Here is a 23,599-nt window from a genome sequence, read left to right as displayed (position 1 = left end):
CATGAGTGAGACTCCTGGAGCGAACACACAGGGAGTCAGTGACAAACACACACAAACAGTGAGAAATAAGTGGGAAGAAGACACACTGGTGGTGGCACCACAGGAAACACATCTGTCTCTGTCTAGACAATGCTGTTAATGACCAGGGACCATGAAACTCGCTCTGTGTTTGTATCGAAAGTTTCCTCTCACAGAGCTGCTTTTCACAGAGCCAATGCTTTCAGAAACAGCTTGGAGGAGTAATTATAGAGCTTTTGCCCTTTGGAACCTTCCTCCATCAGATAATGAAGCAATAACAATTACATAATGCTTCTTTTATGAAAACCCAATAGACTAGTCCCGGCAAGACGCACTGACTGTGTGCTGTGTCAGCTGACAGCTACCTTATCATACCAGACAAATCTCAGCGATCATGCCTCCTCCACCACAGTCTCCACCTCCTCTGGCTCTGCTCCTTTTTATCCTCCTTGCTGTGGTTGTACTGCATACACATACAGGACAATTGTTAGCTGTGCTCCCTCCTCACGTTATTTATCACGTGATATGCTGTGCTGCTGCAGCAGGGAGCCTTCCCAACAGCAGATCCATGCCGCCAAGTCAAATAAATTTGTTATCATCTCTAACTACAATGCATGACATCAGTAACTCTGATCTAATGATCACATGACTGATCAAATGATGATTACAGGCGGTGATCTCATCCCACCTTTCTACATGGCAGTGAGCTCAGAGAGAATGAGAGTCATAGATTTTGGTAGAAGAGAAAGAAGCGGTGATTCTGACATACTTTGTACACAGGCAAGAAGATCATAAAGATTTTGATCTTTACGCTAAAACTATTACAGCACTCCTGCAATTGATTTGTGGTGGTCACGCTGGTGAAGGGAGTTTCATACCGGTGAGAAGCTCCGGGATTTAAAGGAATAGTTTGACTGATTTTGAAAAGAAAAAAAAAACTATTTCCGTGGATGCTTTTCAATCAATCTGCCTTTTTGTGTGCATAGCCGCAACAAACATTTAAAAGAAAAATGCATAAATACAAGAATTTCGTAAATATTTTCAGGTGGTGACAAATTTGTTGATGGCCAACATACAAGGACATACATGAAAACTGCATTAGTTAACAAAAATAAATAAATAAATCTCTATCCTCAGAACACACTGCTGCTCCTCTTTTTGTATGTTGTCTTGTTCTATTTTGTCTTCTTTCTTTCAGTCTGCATCGACATCAATATGAAAAAAATCATAGCGTCCTACATCTGTAACGACATCGCTGATATGGATGTTTTTGTGCTTTCAGGTTTCCTCCATGATGCATTCATTTATGTGCGTACTTGTTGAGGTGCACTCTGAAGAAAATAATTATAGCCTCAAACAAATTACATAGTTTATAAAGAGAACATATAGAGAAGGGGGAAAGTGTTTCTGTGTAATTTGTTTTCATCTACTATTTTGCAGTTCGCTCTTTTTTTAAGCCACCTTAGAGGCTGAATAGAGCTTTAAAAGGCCTCAGGTCACTTTTAATTAGTCACACTTAGTCTACAAATAAATTATTCCCTTATTAAACAGTTTCCTCAAGAACTGTCATAACATGCCAATATGCAAACTGTGTAATTATTTATTTCATTGTTTATTTACTTTACAAAAAGTTAACTAATATGATTTGAGCCACACACATAAGTGTGTGTAATCTAATAAACAGTGCTGTTGCAAATCGGTTGAAATGCTTTTATTGTACAATATTTTTAAAACTTTTGTTTTTTAGACCCTGGCCATTGTATGCCGCTTGTGTTATAAATATATGCCAAAGGTCAGAGCTTTCCTTCAGTCAATAAGCTATCAAAAAAAATAAGAGGAAAAGATAGAACAGACTTTGACCCTCATGGTGTTTTACATATTACTGGAGACTTGATGTCCTCCGTCTCCAGATAGACCAACTTGTGAAGTTCCTTATTTGTGTACTCTTGGCTACCACTCAGATTATATCTCATTGTAGCCAATGGGGACAAAGCAAGCTATAGTTGGCTGGGTGTGCTAGGTTGGAGTTTAAACTTTGGACCAGAGAAGAAGAGCTGAGAGATACAGTGGAAGCTATTTAGGAACAGAGACAAAACTACTCAACAACAAAGTAAATTGGATATTTTTGCTGGATCGCTGTTTTCTGGGGGGGCTATTTTTGGTGTTGCACCCAAGCAAGGGAGCTATGGAGCACTACCCAGACCAGGTAAATTACCAAATGTGAACCTTTTCCTTGGATTGTAGTTTGCCAGTTATACGTGATTGGGGGAAGTAAATCTACAGAGAAATGCCTGCTTTACAATGCCATTGAAAGGACATAATTATCACAGTAAAATGGTTACAGAGACTGACAGATATCGTGGCAGATTGGGAGAACGTGTCTTACTGTACAGTGTGCTCAGGGAGGATCACAGTGTTAGCGTGGCAGTAAAAATCCGTCCCCAGCTGACGCTGTAGGCCTATATGAAACCTTCATATTGTTGTTGTCTTTGCTTCTAAAAGCATGAAAGACAGAGCGTTGTCATTAAATGTCATGATCTCTTTTCAGGGTTGGGATGGCATTGAGCTTCTCGATTGGCTGTTTGATCAAAATGATGGGATTCTCCGTCATGAGGAAACAGGACGCCATGGCAACCATCACACCTGGCCAGTCCAGGACCCAAATGTGCGTGAGACTGTGGGATCTCTAATGTCACTCATACATGCGACAAATAGCTGTTTGCTTTGCGAGTGTATTGTATTGTTCCCTTTTTTGACATGCTCTGTAGGTCTTTGTCTGTTTTTAAAAGACTGTCCTGTCTCTCGCCATGTTGTCATCTCACAAAGACAGACTAATGATAGCACAGGTTGTTTTTTTCACCCAGAAGATGCTGCAGCCCACTGAACAGACAGACAATGACTTCATCAACGCCCTCCTGAGTGGAAGGGATTCTGTGTCAGGCTCGCCTCTCTGGTCCCCTTCTCCCAGTGACAGTGGGATCAGTGAAGACCCTCCCTCAGATCAGATGGACAGCCCTCAGCGCCCCGAGAGCCCCCCTGGGGACGCTCAGTATTTCAGCAAGAGACCACAAACCAAGGCAGACCTTGAAGCCAATGTCTCCATTGACTTCAGTGAGTCACAAATATCTACATAATTCTTTTTTCGATTTCTTGTTTCGTCTGTAAATTGTCAGCAAGTTTGGGAAACATGCTTGTTACAAGTTAGAGTCAAAAGAGATGTCGTCAAATGTCTTGTTTCATCTGACCAACAGTCCAAAACCCAAAGACATTCAATCATAGAGAAGTAAGAAAAACAGAAAATTATTTTTTGCTATTTTCCATCAAAAATTACAGTTAATTGATTATCAAAATTCTTGCTAATTTGTTTTAATCAGATAATAACATCATCATTTAATTCTGATTACACTATATTACAGTAAATAGTGTTTCCAGCCTCGGGTGTGAGCAGAGAATGATCATTGACAAAAACAAATTGTTTTTGTCGCAATATCTACATGAAACCTGGTTCTCCTGTGTCACAGAAGATAAAGTAGGATTGTTTGTGACTGTGTACAAGAGTTTTGGAATGATCAAATACCTAGTTGGTATTTGCTAACATTAAGGCTCCAAATGTAATTTTTCGTGCTCTTTGTTTGCATGTGCTTCATGTGTATACGTGTGTCTGTGTGGATGCAGATGTCTGGGAGCCCGGATTACCAACGGGCAGGATGAAGATTACACAATTTCCTTCTGATGTACATAGGCCCCAGCTGTCATCCGGCTTCCCGCTAACAGTTAAGGATCTGCTTCTGTCTGGCACTCCGGAGCCCGTAAGTGTATCATTGTTGTGATGGGAGTTTGTGATGGTGGGGGTGGTACAGTAGTGGTAGGTGGGAGAGTGATAGTGTCGTATGGGTGGCTGCTTGAGTCATATACAGGCCTGTTGTTTATCTTTTGTGTGTGTGTGTGTGTGTGTGTGTGACTGACTACACTTTCTGAAATGATGGGTTCCCATAGGGGTGAAGCCTTTTGGAAATGCAAATAAAATATCTATTTTAAAACGTTTATTTAAAGAAAGGTTTGCTGATAATGCCAAACCTTCTCAGCAGCACTCTGTTTTTTATGCTGATACAGATAGGAGGAATACACAGAAACATTTAAGTTTAAAATTTTTCTTGAACCTCCCCATAATTTATTAGTTCCTTCATGTTTTTTTGAGATATAACCTTAAAGTGTGGAGAGATTACTAATTGCATTTTGTGAAGAGAAAGTATTATGTTGCACCATCATTACAGCGCTTACGCTGCACCACCGTGCTGTGCCGCCCCATGTTGCACCCTATTAAACAAAATGGGTCACAATTATTTAATTCTCAAAGAAACTATTCCTAAAAGTGGATGTTAGTAAGTGAACACACCAGATCACCACAAGCAGAATAATGTGTTTGTGCTCCTAAAAACTTGAGGGTGTGCAGTGGTGTGGGTTTTAACCCACTCCAGGTTAGCAGCCCAGTTTAAAAAGATGAAGGAGAGAGTGGCAGAATGCAACGTAGATTCTCACACCATAATTGCTTTGAGGTAGCCATGAAATGAAAGTGATGAAGGTGGCCTGATAGTCTGCGCTCATTTTACTACTTCCTGTGAGGCTCTAGGGGAGAGGAGGAAGAAGAGGAGGTTTGGGGGCAGAGAGAAAATTTAATCACACAGCAGAGATTATGTTTTAAATATTAGTATTCATATCCCACCACTAGGCCCCACACCCATCCCAACAGTCCATTCAAGAGTTGATTCTCAATGAAGATGAGAAGAAACTTTTGGCAAAGGAAGGGGTGAATCTGCCCAGCCAGCTACCTCTTACAAAGGTAAACTGCTATTACAACACGTCCACAATGAAAATAATTATAACAATTATCGTAGAGGCTCAAAGTGAAAATGTTCATTCCTCTGTCAATCTAGTTCGAAGAAAGGATTCTGAAGAAAATACGCAGAAAGATTCGCAATAAGCAGTCTGCTCAGGAAAGCAGGAAAAAGAAGAAGGAGTATATTGATGGGCTGGAGAGCAGGTAAAAATCACATTTATGCAAGAGTAACAAGGGAAAAGATGATAACATATTCAATATGCTAACCATTTTCTGAAGCAAACTTTAAATGCCCTTGGTAGGTTCATTTTAGCACATTATGAAAGTCACCCTGGGCATCCTGATGTGCCAGCTGAGCCATGTAAGCATGACTCCCTGGTTTGATTTTGACCTTTGTCATAGGTTGTTAACCTCGCTCCTCAAATTTGCTGTCTCTCTCTATTATGGGCTGTCACAGACATGCTGAAACTACAGTATTTTTCAGTTTGCAGAGACCTGAAACTTGCATCAGATATGCAATCCATTCTATCATCAATATGTTATCATTTGTGAACAGGGAAATACATGTGAGTATTGAGAGTTAAGTGCTGAACAGGGGGGAAACTAATCTAAAACATATGGAACTGATATATGTGTCAGTAATGCAAAGTGGAAGCAATAATTTTGTAAACATTGGACTGCACTAGATGTGCAAAATCATTTGTATTTATATAATTTCCTGAATGAGAGAGGCAATAAAACTCTCCCTGAACTTGTTGCCTTCCATGCTTTGAAAATATATATTGCTTAATATCTATAAAAACTTTATATACTGTGTATCATCTCCTCCAGGATGGCTGCCTGCAATGCACAAAACCACGAACTGCAGAGGAAGGTGTCCCAGCTGCAGAAATGCAACATGTGAGAGACTTTCAAATAGGACTTCTCTTTCTGTTTCCTGATGAATGAAATTTCTTCCACTCAGAAACTGCCTTTAGCATCTCCCTCCTGTTCTGCAATACCCTTGCTAATCCAATTATTTCTGTCTGTCTTTTCCATTTTTATTCTTTCCTTTTTTTCTTTTCTCTTTGCATTTTCTTTTTCCCAATCCTCTCCACAGGTCACTAATGGAACAGTTGCGCAGACTGCAGGCTATGGTCATGAATACATCTAACAAGCCAGCCCAGACTGGGACATGTGTACTGGTACGGACGTCCTCTGTGTTTTTCGGCCAGAATAGCAAACCCAGTCCATATGACTCATTGTTAAAAAAATAATAAAAATACTCTGTTACAAGTAAAAGCTCTGAATTGAAAATTATACTTAAGTGAAAGTATGTAAGTATCATCAGGAAAATGTATTTGAAGTATTAAAAGTAAATGGACTCAATGCAGAAAAACTCACATTTTAGAAACTGGAAACGATCCAAACAGTTCTGTCAATCAACCAAGTGTTCAATCAGCTTATCGAGTCCGCTGTACTGTAGGCCGTTCTATTTTTGGGAAGTTTAATTTGTAATAAAACATCTTATTTTATAAACTACAGGGGTTTTGTTTGCAAAAATCTTAATTTGTAAAGTAACTAAAGCTGTCGGATTAATGTAGTTGAGTAAAAAGTACAATATTTCTCTCTGAAATGCAGTGGAGTAGAAGTAGAAAGTGGCATAAAAAGAAAAGACTCAAGTAAACTACAAGTACGTCAAATTTGTACTTAAGTACACTACTTGAGTAAATGTACTTAATTACATCCCACCACTGTGTAGAGCACCTTTGCAAGCACCTTTCTTTATCTAACTCTTTTTTTCTCCATTGCTTGTATTTTTAATCACATTCTCAGGTGCTTCTGCTGTCCTTCTCACTAATCCTGTTCCCCAACCTCAAGCCCTTCTCTGACACCCAGGTCAGCCAAGGAGACTTCAGTCCTGTCAGAGGTGAGTTACCTTCAGCACCAAATAGCTTGTGTTCACTAATCCAGCACCTCTCCGTCACATCTGAGCAGCTGTTAGAACTGCAGTCTCACCCGCTGCTGAAAGGGTTCTCACCTGCAGAGCCTCACAGCCAGCTCTGCTTGGCTGAGGATTTGCTTTTCTACTCAAAATGTAAAGGTTAGAGCCAGTCCACAGAGAACCAAGGCCGTGTATTATCATTACAGTTGTTAAGCTGTTGCTCTCTCAACAGCTTGTCATGAATTACCATTACCATTATTAGATTTATTGGCACAAACCCCCAAAATGTCAATTTTGTACTATGAGGCAAGGTCATGCATTGCAGAGCACCGAGGTGTAATTTGTTACCATAAGCTGTTTGACAGCTTCAAAAAATGTTGATGCTGCACTTTCCCTGAGTGCTAAAGGCGATGTTACACGTTTTTTAGTCGTTTAATGTCTTTTGGATTTGTTGTGCTCACAACACACTAAGGCAAACTGACCAAGCTGATGCAAACTTGTTTACTACAGTGCAAGCATATGGAAAACATGGTAATAAATATGCACAGCTGCATGTCCACAGAGGCTTGAACTTGCTAATCTTTTCTCTGTGTCTTATTTTCACACAGTCCAGTCACGGTCCCTGCAGAACCTACAGGCTTCCCGTGTGCTTCATGTCATTGAATCCCCATTCTCTGCTGAGGACGTATCGGAGCCTGAGCACCGGCAATCCCCAGGAGACCGGGGAATTGAAGACATTACTGCCATGATGGAAAAGCTTGGAGTGAACCAAGGGTCTCTAAACAGCAGTCAGGAAGAAAGAATGGGTCATTTCCATGTAGACCCAATTACTGGTCACATCGCTACTCTGACCTTGGATCCCCACCGTTCTGCCAGGCTGCGACCACATGCTGATGACATGTAAAAGAAAGGAATAAATTATCCCTTCATGAATTGCCCAAATTGTCCTCCTCCTACAAGTAGAGCAGGGAATTATCTGGGGCTGCTGTTGGTTTTAATTATTCCTGTTTTGCCTTTCATATATAGCCTATATTTAGTCTGTATGACTTTTCCTTATTTGTGATAATGTTTTATATTGGCATATGGATTTGAATCGTACACTGAAATTGCCTGTCAAGATGAATTGTGTATCCTTTGCCTGGCTGTACTCAATGCCATTATGAATTAGTGTGTTTGACACTGTCAAAAACTGGGTAGAAAAGTGATGATGTGTACAGTTTTGATCTCAATAGATAATTTGTAAAATATTACAAAGGATTTTTAAAGCTTGTTTTCTATAAGGAATTGATTGGAACTGTTTAGAATAATTACTAAAACTGCCTTAAAATAAAAATAAAACGTCAAAACGAGATCAGTGGGTTCAAAATGCTGTGGATTCATTAAGCTTTAATGATTAAAAAGCCACTCAAAGCACACGGTGAAACATTTCCCCTGACAGTGCCTGAAAAGCTATGAGCCAATGTCTAGAAAAGCCATTTCTCAAAGGGCAGGTACAGTAGGTTTGATGTCAATAGAGACTGAGAGAGAGAGACGGCAGAAAACTGGGCCATAGGTGGGACAGATGACCTCTTATCTCATGACTCAGACTTCTTACCCAATAATTGACATGTTGATATGTATTTAGTGAAGACAGGCTGTTGCTTGAATCCACAGCCCTCACCCTGACTGGCTTGTGGGCGTAGAGAACACACTGATTGGATGAAAGCGTTTTTCATCCTCACTACCACTTGGAACCAGAATTTCATCTAAAGGTCTGACATGTTCAGGTTGACATTTTTCTGTGGTCAGCTAGACTTAACTTCAAGGGAGGACTGGACCGGAGATTCAGTTCTCAGATTAAATGAGCCACTGGAGAAACTGACTGGTTGACTGACTGGACTCTTTAACTGAACAGAATAATAAAAAATAAAGAAACAAGGATAAACCACATAAAAGCAAATTCATCCTAAAACTGGAAAACAACATCCCTGGCAGATGGGTTTCTAATAGCATTCCTTGAAGGCACGGCAAACACACGTTATTGTGACAGTGGCCTTTAAAGAGACATAACATTTCACATTTCTGCAATTTTAAACACCTTAAAAACACAGGAAACCTTTTTAAAATGGAAAGCTTTTTAAGAATAGATCCATGTTTCAAAATTGACCGAAATGCCATACATCAAAGGGAATTTTACAACCCCCACAATACCTTATTAGCTCTTCAATGGACCTTTTTCACAGCAGATATTTTGACTTGTCATAGTAGGAAAAGCACAACTGAAATTGATAACCTTAACGATGGCTCGGTTCCATCAAGTGTCCCAGTAAGCTATTTCAGTGAGTCAGCATGCACAATATCAGGGCCTCTCCTAAGTGGAATGCAGCCATCATTAATCAGTACCTCCAGAAAAATGCGATTCTGCAATCGCATAATTCAATGCATAATCAGCCAAACTCCGCCTTTTTATGCACTTTCGCTGCAAAAATTGCCGATTTCCCAGTAAAATATGCGGGGCTTGCATGATTTCATAATACATCTTAGCAGAAAGTTGAAAAATGTTGAGTTTACTTCACACAAGAGCAGCCATTTTCCCCTGTTGCCATGGGAACGTTATGAAGTGACGTAATTCCGCGACATGAACATCACAACATGTCTGCTGTGAAACAGGTCTATAGCTTTCCCCTCATGGAGCTGACTCACTGTGAAACTTTACACCTGTGTCGATGCAATATGACATCTCAATTAAGTGCTTACTACTGAGAAAACTCATCATTGTCTATATAGAGATCTGCCATCGCCCCCAACATAATTGTTCTGTGGAAATTGAATTCTCGTATTTTCTTTTATGTTTGATTAATGAAGGATGTGGCCATAGGGTTTCATTGCACCAATCACTGCAAAACCAATTAATTGTCACCATTTAGTTTATTAATAGCTGACACTGCTCTGGGCTTGTGTCAGGTTTTTGATTTGCATACTAACAAGTATCAACCGTCTGCAGAGGATAGGATTGTGTATTCTGTAAAACAACTAATTTAAAGTTAACCATATCTTAATTAGATTAAATCTAATTTAATCTAATTAAGATATGATAGATAAGATACAATATATATAAATGAATATAAATAGTTATATATGCAAGTAATAAGCACATTTCACGTGGTTATAATCACACAATGTGTTCTTTGTCATGAACTGATGATGTGTGAGCTGGTAGTCTCGTTGTCTCGTACCTCTGACCTCCATCTGTCCTCCTTAATCAGGGTGAAAGTATTTGGACCAACAGCCTCTCCAATTAGCACCAATCTCTTTGATTAACCGAATACCTAGGGGGCCGGGAGGCCTCTGCAAATGGCTCCCGCTGAGTTTGTTAGCCATAAAAGGAATGTGTCGGTGTTTTCAATCTACAAAATGGGCTTTACCTTTCAAGGTGTGACGCTACTACTTGTGAACGTGCTACTTGTTTGGTGGAAGATTCCTGACCACCTCCACATTTTCTTATTAACAAATGTGTTTTCCAACTTAAAAGGAATAAAGAGGGAATTAAAACATCTAACCACATACTTTAGTTCTGTTTAGGTGTAGTGTGATGTGCTCCTCTGCTGCAGCAGCACTAGTCTGAAAACTTTCAGGCTAATAAGACTCCAGCTGCCTCAGGGCTGGACTGGGACAAAAAGATCATCCTGGCATTTTTGGCCCAGGTGGCCCACACCCACCGTGATTGGTCAGACACATTCCCTGCAGACAGTTCTCTTAAAATATGCGTGCATTCTATGATATGAGTTGCCTAGTGTTCTGCGTTCATGTGATAGTTTTGGATCCTTCAAGAGGGATCTCAAGACTTATCTGTTGATCTTACATTTAAAGGTCCCATGACATGGTGCTCATTGGATGCTTTTATATAGACCTTAGTGGTCCCCTAATACTGTATCTGAAGTCTCTTTCCCAAAATTCAGCCTTGGTGCAGAATTACAGCCACTAGAGCCAGTCCCACAATGAACTTTCCTTAGTATGTGTCATTTCTGAGAGGGGGGGGGGGCAAGGTGGAAGGTGGGGGTGTGGCCTTGACCAACTGCCACTTTGCTCGTTTGAAAGCCATGATGTCTCTCTCTCATGGGTGGGCCAAATTCTCTGGGCGGGCAAAGCAGAGAAAGGGGAGGTAACCTTGCTCCTTATGACCTCATAAGGAGCAAGATTCCAGATCGGCCCATCTGAGCTTTCATTTTCTCAAAGGCAGAGCAGGATACCCAGGGCTCGGTTTACACCTATCGCCATTTCTAGCCACTGGGGGACCATAGGCAGGCTGGGGGAACGCATATTAACGTTAAAAAACCTCATAAAGTGAAATTTTCATGCCATTGGACCTTTAAATAATAAATTAATCCTTAGAGTTATGATTTGTATATTTATGGTATTTGTTTATTTTTTTATCATTGATCTTTTATATTGTATTGCCATTATTGTTATTATTATTATTTTGCTTTATATTGCCTTAGAAACTTTTAAAAACTGTTTAAAAACTATTTACTGTTAATTTTAACTATTGTAAGATTCATATTTTGTCGCTTTTGACAAAGGTTTCTGCTAAATATAATAACCATAACCCTTCCCAAAAGCTACAATAAAGCTGAGAATAGTATATGCCCTGGAAAAGAGCACCAATACAAGAGAAGAAGTGTACTCACTCACTTTTGATTGACAACCTGGAGGCCACACACAATGTCCATACTCAAGTGCATGTAATTTCCAAAGACGAAGAATTTAAAGTATAATTTCAATTATTTAATAACATTTAAGTATACAAGTATTGTCAGTAAAGTCAGTCAAAATGTTGCCTTGGCCCACACCAATCAACAAGAAAGATTTAATCTAACAAGGTAGCCTTTAAAAGAGTGAGAAACAGAGAGAAATGTCAGCTAAATTAAGGTATAATTAATTTAGCTTAAATGTCTGGGCAATATAGAGAGACAGCTGTATACATTCTATACATGAGCCTAGTAGAACAGGCTGCATTGATCACACAGACTTTTCAGCTACCCAACAGGCCAACCGCTAGCATTTTCAATGTAAGCTTAAGCAGCTAGGTTACCTGACAGCCACTAACTTTTATGTTACAGCCAAACTGCTTGTTGTTGTTATGACGTGAGGCGCACATAATGGCCGTTTTACAGTAGCCGCAGCCAAGCTGGTGCGCGCCATCATGATGTCAGAATGACGTAGATCTTGCACCCAGATTTATAGCGAGCGAGCAGAGGTCGCGCACCACTCTTTTGTCTTCAGCGGCGCGACAAGGTGGAAACAGGAAGCCTGAAGGAGCTCGAGGGTAACCGGATGCCAGAACTCTCAGAGTGACTGCAAGTCTCTCTTGTAAACTTACTGGGTTAAGACAAGTTCTTTTATGGTGAATGAAAGGCTTGATCTGACGAAGTAGGTCATCAAATCAAATCGAAGCATTGACGTCAATGCTGCTGCCAGTTTTGCCGTTGTTTACCTTTTTCTTCTTCTTCTAGTCCGTAGAAAGAGCAGAGTCGGTAGCCTTTCCTCATTAGCGACACCTCTGTTCAGGAGAAGACTGCAACTAGTGCGGGTATAAATAGTTACGGCGATTCCATGACGTCACATTTGCGCGCTAGCTGGGCTGCAGCTACTGTATAACGCCCTTAACGCGTGCGCACACACACACACACACACACACACACACACATACACACAGAGCCTCCCTCCCTTCCTGAGAGTCCCTGTTAATTTGCCTACTCCTTACCTCGTCGTCAACTACTCTCTCTTCCATCTTTTCCTCACTCGCTCCCATGGCCCTGTCATGGTCACTCTCCTCCTCCTCGGCTTCTTGCCTGTCATGATGTTGTTTCTGTTTCTCCTCTGTATAGCCAGCCAGCCACCTCTCCTCCTTCCTCTACTTCAGGTAATACTGATGTTGAAGCAGCTACTCCACAAGCTATAAAAGCCTTAAATCAGTCAAAATAAGCTAGTCGTCCAGCTGGCCTGGTCATACCCAAGGGTGTATAGTGTATTGTAGTGTGTGATGTATATTCTTCATGTTATGTCTGTCGGTGTCTGATGTAAGGACTATTTCTTTGTATCACATGTCTGATGTCTTGTCATAAAGTGCCTTGCGATTGTGCCGCAAACCCAACAATAAAGTTATCTACTACTACTACTACTACAGCCCCAAACATGTCAGAAATTTTGGCACATTTTGAGGCATCCGTCTGTAGATTCTTAATCTTTTTCTCTAATTTCTCTGCACCTCCCTGGTCGTTTGTCCATTTTAACGTGGATGCTAAACTTCCAGCATAAGCATAACTATTACAGCTTGGGCCGGGAGTGGGGAAGGGGGTTCCTTTATTTGATTGGGTCAGGCCAGTGCCAATAAAGAAAATTAACCAATGGGCTGCTGTCAGTTCTTTATGGGCCGGTGCGGCCAAAAAAAAGAAGGAAAAAAAAAGGCTTAGAAATTATATCGGCAATTCAGCCCAAAAGTGCATCAGCCCACCAGGAAAATGCCCGGTGTGCCAGATAACCTGTCCAGCCCTGAGCTGCACATTTTTAAATAAAATATTAAAGGGGACCGATTATTTACTGTTTTCAGGTCCATACTTATACTCTGTATTTTGTGTTTCTACTAGAACATGTTTACATGCTCACGGACATGGGTCAATTTCAATGTGAATTTTACACAACCAGGGCCGCTAACAACCGAGTTGGGACAAATTATGTCAGTATCTGAATTGTCATGACCAGGGATCAACCCGTGTTGACTGGTTTGAATTGACAAAAGAGGGGCTGAACACAGGTCAGATAACCCTGACCTGGGTCATTGGTTTGAAAGAGGTATAAGACGCTCTGTTAAAGAGCCTGTCCCTTTAAGCCCCCCCCCTCCCAAAAAAAGTCCAGTCTGCTTGGTCAGGGATTGGTCAGCGTTTCTAGATCTTCACATCTGTGCTTTGCTCTCGCTGTCTTTGTACCGTCATTACAGCCAGGTACTGACTGCAACTTAGTATAAAAAAAAAACTACCAACAAAGGCATCTAAAGAAAAAACTAGCTACTGTAGTAGCATGCCTGCATGGAGCAGATGACCATATATAGAAAACTGGCTCGGTATGATGTCATACCGAGGCAAGAGTGGAAAAAACTGTTGAAACCAGAGCAGTGTGAAATCTGAGGTTTTGGCTCACAGGGATTTCTTTTAAATATGTTTACCTCATTATTTGAAGCTCTGGCCACATTTGATATGAACATCCAACATTGTAACGAAAAAGCATAATAGGTCTCCTTTAAAAGATTTGTGTACACACACTGGTTGTCTCTCCCTAGAATTGTACCATACAGTGCACAATTTAATCTCTAACATCAGGCAATATATGGAGCATATAAAATGTCACTATATTGTAGCTGCAGAATAAGATTTGCCTCAGACGAGCTTCTTTTGTTAAGGAATTACAAACGCATATATTAACCTTTGTAGTTTGAAGGATTCTTGTAGAGCTGGTTCTACTACCCATTTTTCTGCAGTCTCTTAATGCCACTTATTTCCGTCTTTTCTATATAATGTCAGCTGTCCAAATATCAGCTCTGGACAACTTCTCTGACACTCAACCCCAGGCACACATCAGCACAGGAAATTATCATTGACATCGCCCCAGCATAGATTAACTGTCTGATAATGAAGGTCTCTGTGAATTACATTAACTGGTTACCCAGAAACACATAGGCTACAATTGATCTTAGCGAGTGTGCCTTCAATTCACGTTATTCATTCATAAAGTAAGCATAATCGGTTTGCAACAGTTTATAGTAAGGGCGTATTACTCAATATGAGTGACTAGTTTGTGAATCAGACAAAGAGTTCTTGCACAAGTTAATAAAATATGCAGACAACAGACATTTGTGTAGCTCTACACAGATAAGGAAATGAGTCATACATTAGTCGGTGGTTGTGACCATCTTTGCACATAATGATTTGGCATTGATTAATTGTGTGAACTAGATTTAATTTAGGTATGAATTAAATGGTGGGATTAAACGGGCCATGTGTGCAGTTTCCAAACACAGAAACGGATCAGCCAGTGTGAATTTACCTGAGAGCAGGTTACATTTACTGTTCACAAGAATGGAGATTTGCCTTTGGCTTCTTCTTCCAGTACAATAATGTAATACAATACAGATAAAAACACAATGTATGAATAAAGTAATTGCCATAAGAAATATACTGTATTTCCTGGCCAGAAGATATGACACTACAAGCTTTTGTTCTCTCTTTATTCTCTTCATCTATAGGTGTGGTGTTGTTGTTGCCACATCACATTGTGTGGCAAACTACTGCAGACAGACACTTTGTTGACTCATCTAAAACCATAAGGCTGATAAGGTAAATCAAGTTAATTGCTTTGTGCTCATTCAAGTAAATTAATGAGGATGGGGTTCTTGATATGCCATTTATTAATTTGTGCACTTAATTTGTGGTAATTTTCGTGCAATTGAATGTTTGCAGCCTTTTAAAAAATAGCATGAAAAAAGTTTTGCATGAGCCAGATCTGTGGGTGAAGATCTGGCTCATGTAGAACCTTTTTAATTAGAAAAAAAAACTAAGAGCTGCAAACAGCACAGACAGTACATATTTCTCTCTTGTTTGTCTGTTTAAACAGACTGGCCTTGGTCAAACAGGCTGTCAGTTCTAGCTTGACAGTCTGACAAATTAACTTTCACTAAGCAAGTATCCAAGGATGAACCAAATACAAGTCATTACCGAGCCAAGTCAACCCAAGTCAAGTCAATACCAAGTCATTACTGTTGTTGAGACAGTTGTGATTTATTTATTTATTTTAAATAAATAAATAAATCACAACTGTCTCAACAACAGTTGTGCAAGAAATAGCATCAGCATTCCGCCATTTTTGGAGAATTTCTCCATAGACATTTGGTGCAGCAGTTTCTTGCTCATGTTTTGTTGAAAAAGATAAAATTACCGCTGACAGCACTTTTTTTTTACCAAGGCAGGAACTGTAGCCTACAAAAAAGCACTTAGCTGGTGTAACTGGCTTGGATGGAGGAATCTAAATACATTCTGAAGGCACAGATGTCTAAAAGTCACTTCAATTAATTCTGCCTTTAATCACTATGTCTAAGTGTAGGCAGGGCGAGTACTGTAAAATGTTAACAGAGCAGACACCTCTCTGTAAATAGGAAGCATTTTAAAACAGCTTTGGATCCAGTCACCTTATGGGGAGACACCCCAGGCAAAACCTTAATTTTTCAAATTTGAGTTTTTGGGCTATTTTACTTCCATCGTCTTCTTTCAGACTATTAGGAAAGAAACATCCGAAATACACATTTAGGTGTTTATCTTACTACACTTTGTGTATTTGCACCTGCAAATTTCTCCTAAATCCAGCAAAAGTTAGCCTTAGATAATGCCTCATTTGCATATTTTAACATACAATTTCATAAAACTTTTAATCCAAATGTGTAATATGTGTCTTAATGTAAGTAATTAACTGGGGTTTTATGTTGATATCTATTAGTTATTTTTTTTACCCTATCACCTGTAATGTCTTGCAAAATGTGTGATATTTCATAATCCATATCTTTAAAGGTCGTTTTCTCGAAATGGGTTTTTCTCATACTCTGAGTCAGAAATCTTCACTTCAGTAGCACTTACATGCACCAAACCTTCCAGTTTCACTCCTATCTATATTCTGAAGGTTTTTACAGAGGGGTTTGTTCAGATATCATTCATAGCCTAATTTATGTAACATTTTATTACCTAAAAACGTGGCGAAAATGAATTTTTTACGACTGTTGACACCATATTCTGATTTATGCAGTGATAAAAGGAGATATCCAAAATCCCCTCTGTAAAACCCTTTGACTCTAATATGTCAACAAAATAAAAGTATTTGGAACCTGGTTTTATCCAATGTTCAGATTTCTGCTCTGGAAGTTTATGCAAAGCAGTGCATGTTTAACAAGATAATGCTTTATTTCCATTTATAGACATAAAATTCCAGAAAATTTGTATTACAAAAGATATTTGTCTTACTGTAAGTAATCAACTTGGGAAATTTCATGGTTCAATTTTTTGTTCCTTTTCACCTGCAGTGTCTCCCCTTATGAAGATTTTTGGCAATTTAGATGTTATGTACAGTGTTGTAATGTAACAAAGTAGAAATACTGTACTTGAGTAGAATTTTCACGTGTATGTACTTTACTTCGTTATTTATATTTCCGGAAACTTTTACTTTTACTCCACTACATTTCCTAAATAAAATGTATACTTTTACTCCACTACATTTCCCCTAAGCATCTTAGTTACTCGATACTACAAAATAAAATCAGAAGAAATTTGTTACATTGGAAAAAAGCAGGTTTGGCAAATCATCATCAAAAATTGCCAAGATAATGTACTCTCCATTCCAGTTGGTGACGTAATGCCTGTTTTTTTCCAAGCGGCAAAAAACAAAACAAACATAGGCCAAAACTAAAGAAGAGGAGGAGGACTGATAGTGTCATGGAAGGTGCAGGCTCTGCCGTCAACATAACAGATGATGACCACCTCGACGACAACGTTACACACCTTTGGCCATAAAGTTCATAATCAAAGTTTTTTTTTTAAGTACATTTAATATCAGAACATTACTTTTGATACTTAAGTACAGTAAATACAGATACTTTAAGACTTTTACTCAAGTAATATTCTAAAAGGAGACTTTAACTTCTACCAAAGTCATTGTCTGGCAAGATACATGTACTTTTACTCAAGTATTGCTTTCAAGTACTTTATACAAGACTGGTAATGTATAATTGGTACACTATTAAACACAAACACTATTTATAGCTCTTCCCTCCTAAGAAGAGTAATATATATTTTAACTGGTTGGTATAACAAATAAATGAGACTCCTGCAAGTTTTGTTCCTGAAAGGCTGATTTGATTTGTATCAACATATCAAAAGTATGTTATTATGTATGTAACGTCTATCTGCAACTTATAACAATTTGTTTTCCCAGTTCCCAGTTCCTAATGGGATTTGGAAGGGGTAGGTTATTTTACCATAGTTGTAATCTTCTGGTTCTTCAATTTAGTAAGGCACATGTTATTTATTGCAATGTGACACCGATTTCTGTGGGCTTTTATTGATAATTATTGCACATTTAAAGATGATCTGGTAAGTAGACCACCCAGATAGAGGAATTTAGTTTTCCTGTGGGCAAATTAATCAATACATACAAAACAGACTATACCTCAGTCCAGTCCGCTCAGATGCAGCACAATAAAAGAGCATTTGGAGGGTATAGTTGGTGGTAGTCTATATCCACGATTTTCCACATCCGGGATTGCTCAGGTGCTGCCGGAAATTCCTGCAGGATGTCTTTACGGGTGGATGTCAGTTACTTTTCGCCTTTCTTTGTGTTGGATTTATGAGGACTATGGTTAACTGCTCCTCAGATCTCTGCAGGGTAAATCCAGACAGCTAGCTAGACTATCTGTCCAATCTGAGTTTTCTGTTGCACAACTGAAACAACTTTTGAACGTACACGTGTTCCACCAAAACAAGTTCCTTCCCGAGGCTATTTTTCAGCGGCACCGTGGCTCCGTACGGTGCTTAGCACCTCCCAAGACGATTTTGATTGGTTTAAAGAAATGCCAATAAACCAGAGCACGTTTTTCCCCCATCCAAGAATGCTGTGTGAACTAGCCAGACCCTCGTCCGCAGCGCTGTGGAGGGAGGTCAATGTGAGACTAACGCCGCCTTCACACTGGCAGTTGAACTCAGCTCCGATACGGCTTCGAAACGAGCGGAAGTCATTCATTTCCTATGGAGATTCGCAGACCGCATGCGAATGGGTCCAAACCGGGTCCGAACGAGTGCGGTGCGAAAACAATCGTGTCAGTTGGTCATCCGGATGCGTTCAAAAAATTGAACTCTTGCGAAAAGCGACGGACGGTTCCTATCCGACGGAAGTTAGCGTTGCTATGGTACTGATAAACAAACCTGCTAATGCTAATTGGTTAGCTAGCAACAGACGTCTAACTATTGACATTATACCGCTATATCACATTTAACCGACGTGACATGTCAACGTCCTGGGCAACTTTACGCCACGCAGCAGCCTTTATATTTATATCGGTATAAGAGAGATCCGAGAGAATCGGACATTCAGACACTTATCAGTCCTTCTAGTTGTTCTGCCATTTTTGTAAATCGCTTCCGAAGCTTTTCAACGGTGTAGTACGACGTCCGCTGGGGGCGTATTGCGTATTACGGAGCTGATTTCAACTGCCAGTGTGAAGGCGGCTTAAGTGAGGGGTGGTAACACACACACACAAAAAAAATAAAGGTTTCCTTAACCGGGCACTGTGTCACAGCTGGTGGTGGCTCCACTTGTCACCAAGATTGAAACTAAAAAAGCTTCATAAATAACAAATGGAGCAGTAACACTTTATAATAATGGTACATGAATTATCATGAATTCATGCATGACTTAATGCATGAAAAAGCATGAATTTATCCATGTAGTACTTCATGAACTATCAGTAATGTACAATGATTAATAGTATCTCATGCATGACTTAATGCAGGAACAATATGTTAATTAATTCATAAATTAAGATATTTGAATCATCATGACTTCTGATTTATTAATGATGTCTTCATGTCCTTCAGCGACTATGGAAAATCATCAAGATCATCTGGAGGAGGGGAAAAGTGGTGTAGCAGTGGAGACATGCAGAGCGTTTTTGAATTCCTAAGGAGGAGAGCTCAAGCAACATTGAGCAGTTCAGGGTCATCTCACTGCTCAGTGTGGAGGAAAAGATATTTTTCAGGATCGTCGCCCGACGGAGTTCCTGCTGCAGAATGAGTACATTGACATCGCTGTACATAAAGGTGGGATCCCAAAAGTGCCAGGCTGCATTGAGCATAAAGGAGTTATCACCCAGCTAATCCGGGAGGCTCGAGAAGGCGACGGCGATCAGGCAGTGCTGTGGCTCTACCTCGCCAACGCCTATGGGTCAATTCCGCTCAAGCTGGTGGAAAACTCACTGACTCGACACCATGTTCCAGACAAGATCACGGACCTGATTCTGAACTATTCTGTTTCAATTTGAGACCTCTTGTTAGGTTGTGGCGGGGAGGAGTAGGGAATGGTGGACCCAAAATGCAGAGACAGGCAGGCAGGCAGGAGAATGTGTAAGGTGGAAGGTTTATTCAAACCAAGAGTCCAAAAATCCAACAGAGAACTGACTAACAAAACAAAGGAAAACCAGAAACAGAACTACTGACCAAAACTCACGGACGAGGAGACAGAACTGAACACGGTTGGGAAACTGGGAAACACAAACAAACAAACATCTGACCTGACACTGGACAAGGGGAACACCAAGACTAAATACACAGACTAATGAGATAACACAAGACAGGTGACACAAGGGCTGGGAAACAGGTGAAACACATTAGGCAGGGCAGAGCAATCAACAAAAGGAGGGAAACACAAGACAGGAAGTAAATTGGACAAGACAAGACAGAAAACCAGAGACTTCAAAATAAAACAGGAAACAGAGCACAAAACAGACCACCAAAATAAGACAAGACACCAAAACCATAACAGTACCCCCCCCCCCCCAAGGGACAGATCCCAGATGACCAAAAAAACAAGAAAGGAGCAAAAAGACAAACCAGGGAGGGCGGAGGGGGCCCGGAGGAGGGACGACCCAAAAAGTCAAACAAAATCAACCCCGGAGGGGCGAGGAAGGCACTAGAGTCACTCGGGGCAAGGGAAACAGAGAGAGGCCAGAGGGAAAAGAAAGTCCCGGGGCACAGGGAACAGAGAGTCCTGGGGCAGTAAGGGACACAGGACCGCAGCGAAGGCAGACGCCTTCTGGCGCCCGGCGACGAAGGCAGGATCCTTCAGGCGGCCGGCGACGAAGGTAGAGCCCCTCAGGTGACCAAGCAAGACGGTGAGGACTCCAAGGTGGTCGTCGGCGAAGGCAGAACCCTTCAGGCGGCCGATGGCGAAGGCAAAATCCCTCCGGTGGCCGTCGGCGAAGGAGAGTCCCCTCCGGAGGCCGGCGGCGAAGGAGAGTCCCCTCCGGTGGCCGGCGGCGAAGGAGAGTCCCCTCCGGTGGCCGGCGGCGAAGGAGAGTCCCCTCTGGAGACTCGGCAGGCCAATGAAGGCTAAAACCCTCCGGTGGCCGTCGGCGAAGGAGAGTCCCCTCTGGAGGCCGGCGGCGAAGGTGAGTCCCCTCCGGAGGCCGGCGGCGAAGGAGAGTCCCCTCCGGTGGCCGGCGGCGAAGGAGAGTCCCCTCCGGTGGCCGGCGGCGAAGGAGAGTCCCCTCTGGAGACTCGGCAGGCCAATGAAGGCTAAAACCCTCCGAGGGCCAGGCAAGCGACGGGTCAGCGGGGCTGGAGCCAGGCGAAGAGTCAGCGGGGCTGGAGCCAGGCGAAGAGTCAGCGGGGCTGGAGCCAGGCGACAAGGTAGCAGGAACAGGAGTCAGCCAATCCACCGACAAGGTAGCTGGAGCAGAGGTCGGCCGGACCGCCGACAAAACCCGGGGGGCAGGAGTCGGCCGGACCGCCGACAAAGGCACAGTCTCTGGGGCAGTCACCGGGGTGCCGGAGACCGACAAAGTCTCAGGGAGAGCGGTTGATGTGGACTTTGAGAGGTCTGGGAGGTCGGGCGACGGAGACTCTGGGAGGTCTGGGAGGTCGCTTGTTAGGCTGGATACGGAGGGACCGCCAGCTAGTGGGAAATCAGGGGGGCTGCTAGCCAGCCGGGGACTAGGGAGGCTGCTAGCTAGCTGGGGTTCAAAGAAGCTGCTAACCGGCCTGGACTCAGGGGAGTTGCTAGCTGGCCTGGACTCAGGGGAGATGCTAGCTGGCCTGGACTCAGGGGAGATGCTAGCTGGCCTGGACTCAGGGGAGATGCTAGCTGGCCTGGACTCAGGGGAGATGCTAGCTGGCCTGGACTCAGGGGAGCTACACGTCAGCCCAGGTTCAGGAGAGCAGCACGTCAACCCAGGGCCAGCAGAACTGCACGTCAGCCCGGGAACAGAAGGGCCGCACGTCAGCTCAGGAACAGAGGTCAACAGGGGTGCCGACAAGGCACGAGGGGCAGGAGCAGGCCCGACCACAGACAGGACACGGGGACCAGGAGTCGGCTCGTGGCCACTGGTAGGCCTGGGAACACCAGACAGCACTGGGAAAGTCACAGAGCGAGGTTCAGGCTCACCGTTAGGAGACTCCAGGAAGTCTTGAATCCAGTCTGGGAGGGAGCTCCGGAGCCAGGGATGAGCGGAGGCGTCTCGGCGAGCAGCCTGGAGAACTGCCTCCTTGGCCTTCCGACCTCTGGTGAACCTCCACTCCCCAACAGCACAAACAAGCCTGCAGGTGAGGTCACTGAGGTCGTATTCCATTGTCTCTGCTGGGTCCATGGTGGTCAGATCATTCTGTTAGGTTGTGGCGGGGAGGAGTAGGGAATGGTGGACCCAAAATGCAGAGACAGGCAGGCAGGCAGGAGAATATGTAAGGTGGAAGGTTTATTCAAACCAAGAGTCCAAAAATCCAACAGAGAACTGACTAACAAGACAAAGGAAAAACAGAAACAGAACTACTGACCAAAACTCACGGACGAGGAGACTGAACTGAACACGGTTGGGAAACTGGGAAACACAAACAAACAAACATCTGACCTGACACTGGACAAGGGGAACACCAAGACTAAATACACAGACTAATGAGATAACACAAGACAGGTGACACAAGGGCTGGGAAACAGGTGAAACACATTAGGCAGGGCAGAGCAATCAACAAAAGGAGGGAAACACAAAACAGGAAGTAAATTGGACAAGACAAGACAGAAAACCAGAGACTTCAAAATAAAACAGGAAACAGAGCACAAAACAGACCACCAAAATAAGACAAGACACCAAAACCATAACACCTCTGGATTAACAACATCTGCATTTCATAGGCTGGAAAAAGGAATAATCGCTGGGTACACTATCTCATTGATCTTGTTCGCCTTAGCCATGAATATGCTAGTTAAGTCAGCAGAAGTGGACTGCAAAGGCCCACTTACCCGATGTGTGACCACAAGATCCGTACTGGGCTGCAGATGGATCCTCCGAGGCCCCGAACACCTCATCAGGTGGGACCGAATGGACTTTAAACCAGCTAAATCCCGATCACTTGTTGTGAGGAAGGGAAACGTAACCGACAAGTTCCTTTTCTCCCTGGTAGGAGTCCAAATTCCATCAATCACGAGAAGCCAGTTAAGAGCCTAAGAAAAGTCTTTAACAGCACATTTAGGGACACAGCCACAATTCAAAGAGTTGAAAGAAAGAGTTGCACGCCTGGATTGCTGCAGTGGACAAGTCAGGGCTGCAAGCCTGGATTTACCAGCATGGCATTCTGCTGCGACTTCTCTGGCCACTGCTGGTTTACTACGTCCCCCTAACCACCGTCAACTCACCACCTCCTGCGAAAAAATAAAAAATAAAACCCAAACAAATTTTAAAAAAAAACAGTTTGGTCAGGCATGTTTTTAAGATGATAATTAAGAGGCTAAAGAAAAGGAATTGGTCTTTAGACAGGTATTAAAGGACAACTATTACATAGCTTTTTCAGGATTATGCTTGAATTTTGTGTTTATTCTAGAACATGTTTACATGCTTTAATGTAAAAAAAAAAACTAGGGCTGTCAAACGATTACATGTTTTAATCGCGATTAATCGCTGAGTTTCTATAGTTAATTGCGATTAAACGCATGTTTTATCACATGATAAACATATTAACAATGGAAAGCTATTCTTACCAGTGTAT

At 42.0% G+C, this 23,599-nt stretch overlaps 1 protein-coding gene across 2 annotated transcripts; it reads left to right on the top strand.

Moving 5' to 3' along the window:
- Positions 1-1,928: 1,928 nt before the first annotated feature.
- On the top strand, positions 1,929-8,130 carry creb3l3a (cAMP responsive element binding protein 3-like 3a). 2 transcript variants are annotated; one of them, XM_039810221.1, is made up of 10 exons: positions 1,929-2,224; positions 2,567-2,683; positions 2,883-3,129; positions 3,694-3,827; positions 4,748-4,858; positions 4,953-5,059; positions 5,687-5,755; positions 5,955-6,039; positions 6,671-6,764; positions 7,388-8,130. In XM_039810221.1, exons 1-10 carry the CDS (start codon positions 2,204-2,206, stop codon positions 7,681-7,683), a joined length of 1,281 nt encoding a protein of 426 aa, XP_039666155.1. In that variant the 5' UTR covers positions 1,929-2,203; the 3' UTR covers positions 7,684-8,130. The 2 variants fall into 2 exon arrangements, with proteins under 2 accessions (XP_039666155.1, XP_039666156.1); XM_039810222.1 differs by having other exon boundaries at positions 1,931-2,224; positions 2,886-3,129.
- The last annotated feature ends 15,469 nt before the right edge of the window (positions 8,131-23,599 follow it).

Source organism: Perca fluviatilis, chromosome 9 (assembly GCF_010015445.1).
Source record: "Perca fluviatilis chromosome 9, GENO_Pfluv_1.0, whole genome shotgun sequence".
NCBI classification, from domain to species: domain Eukaryota; kingdom Metazoa; phylum Chordata; class Actinopteri; order Perciformes; family Percidae; genus Perca; species Perca fluviatilis.
The sequence above is the reverse complement of the archived record's forward strand: the minus strand, read 5'-3'. Positions and strand labels throughout refer to the sequence as shown.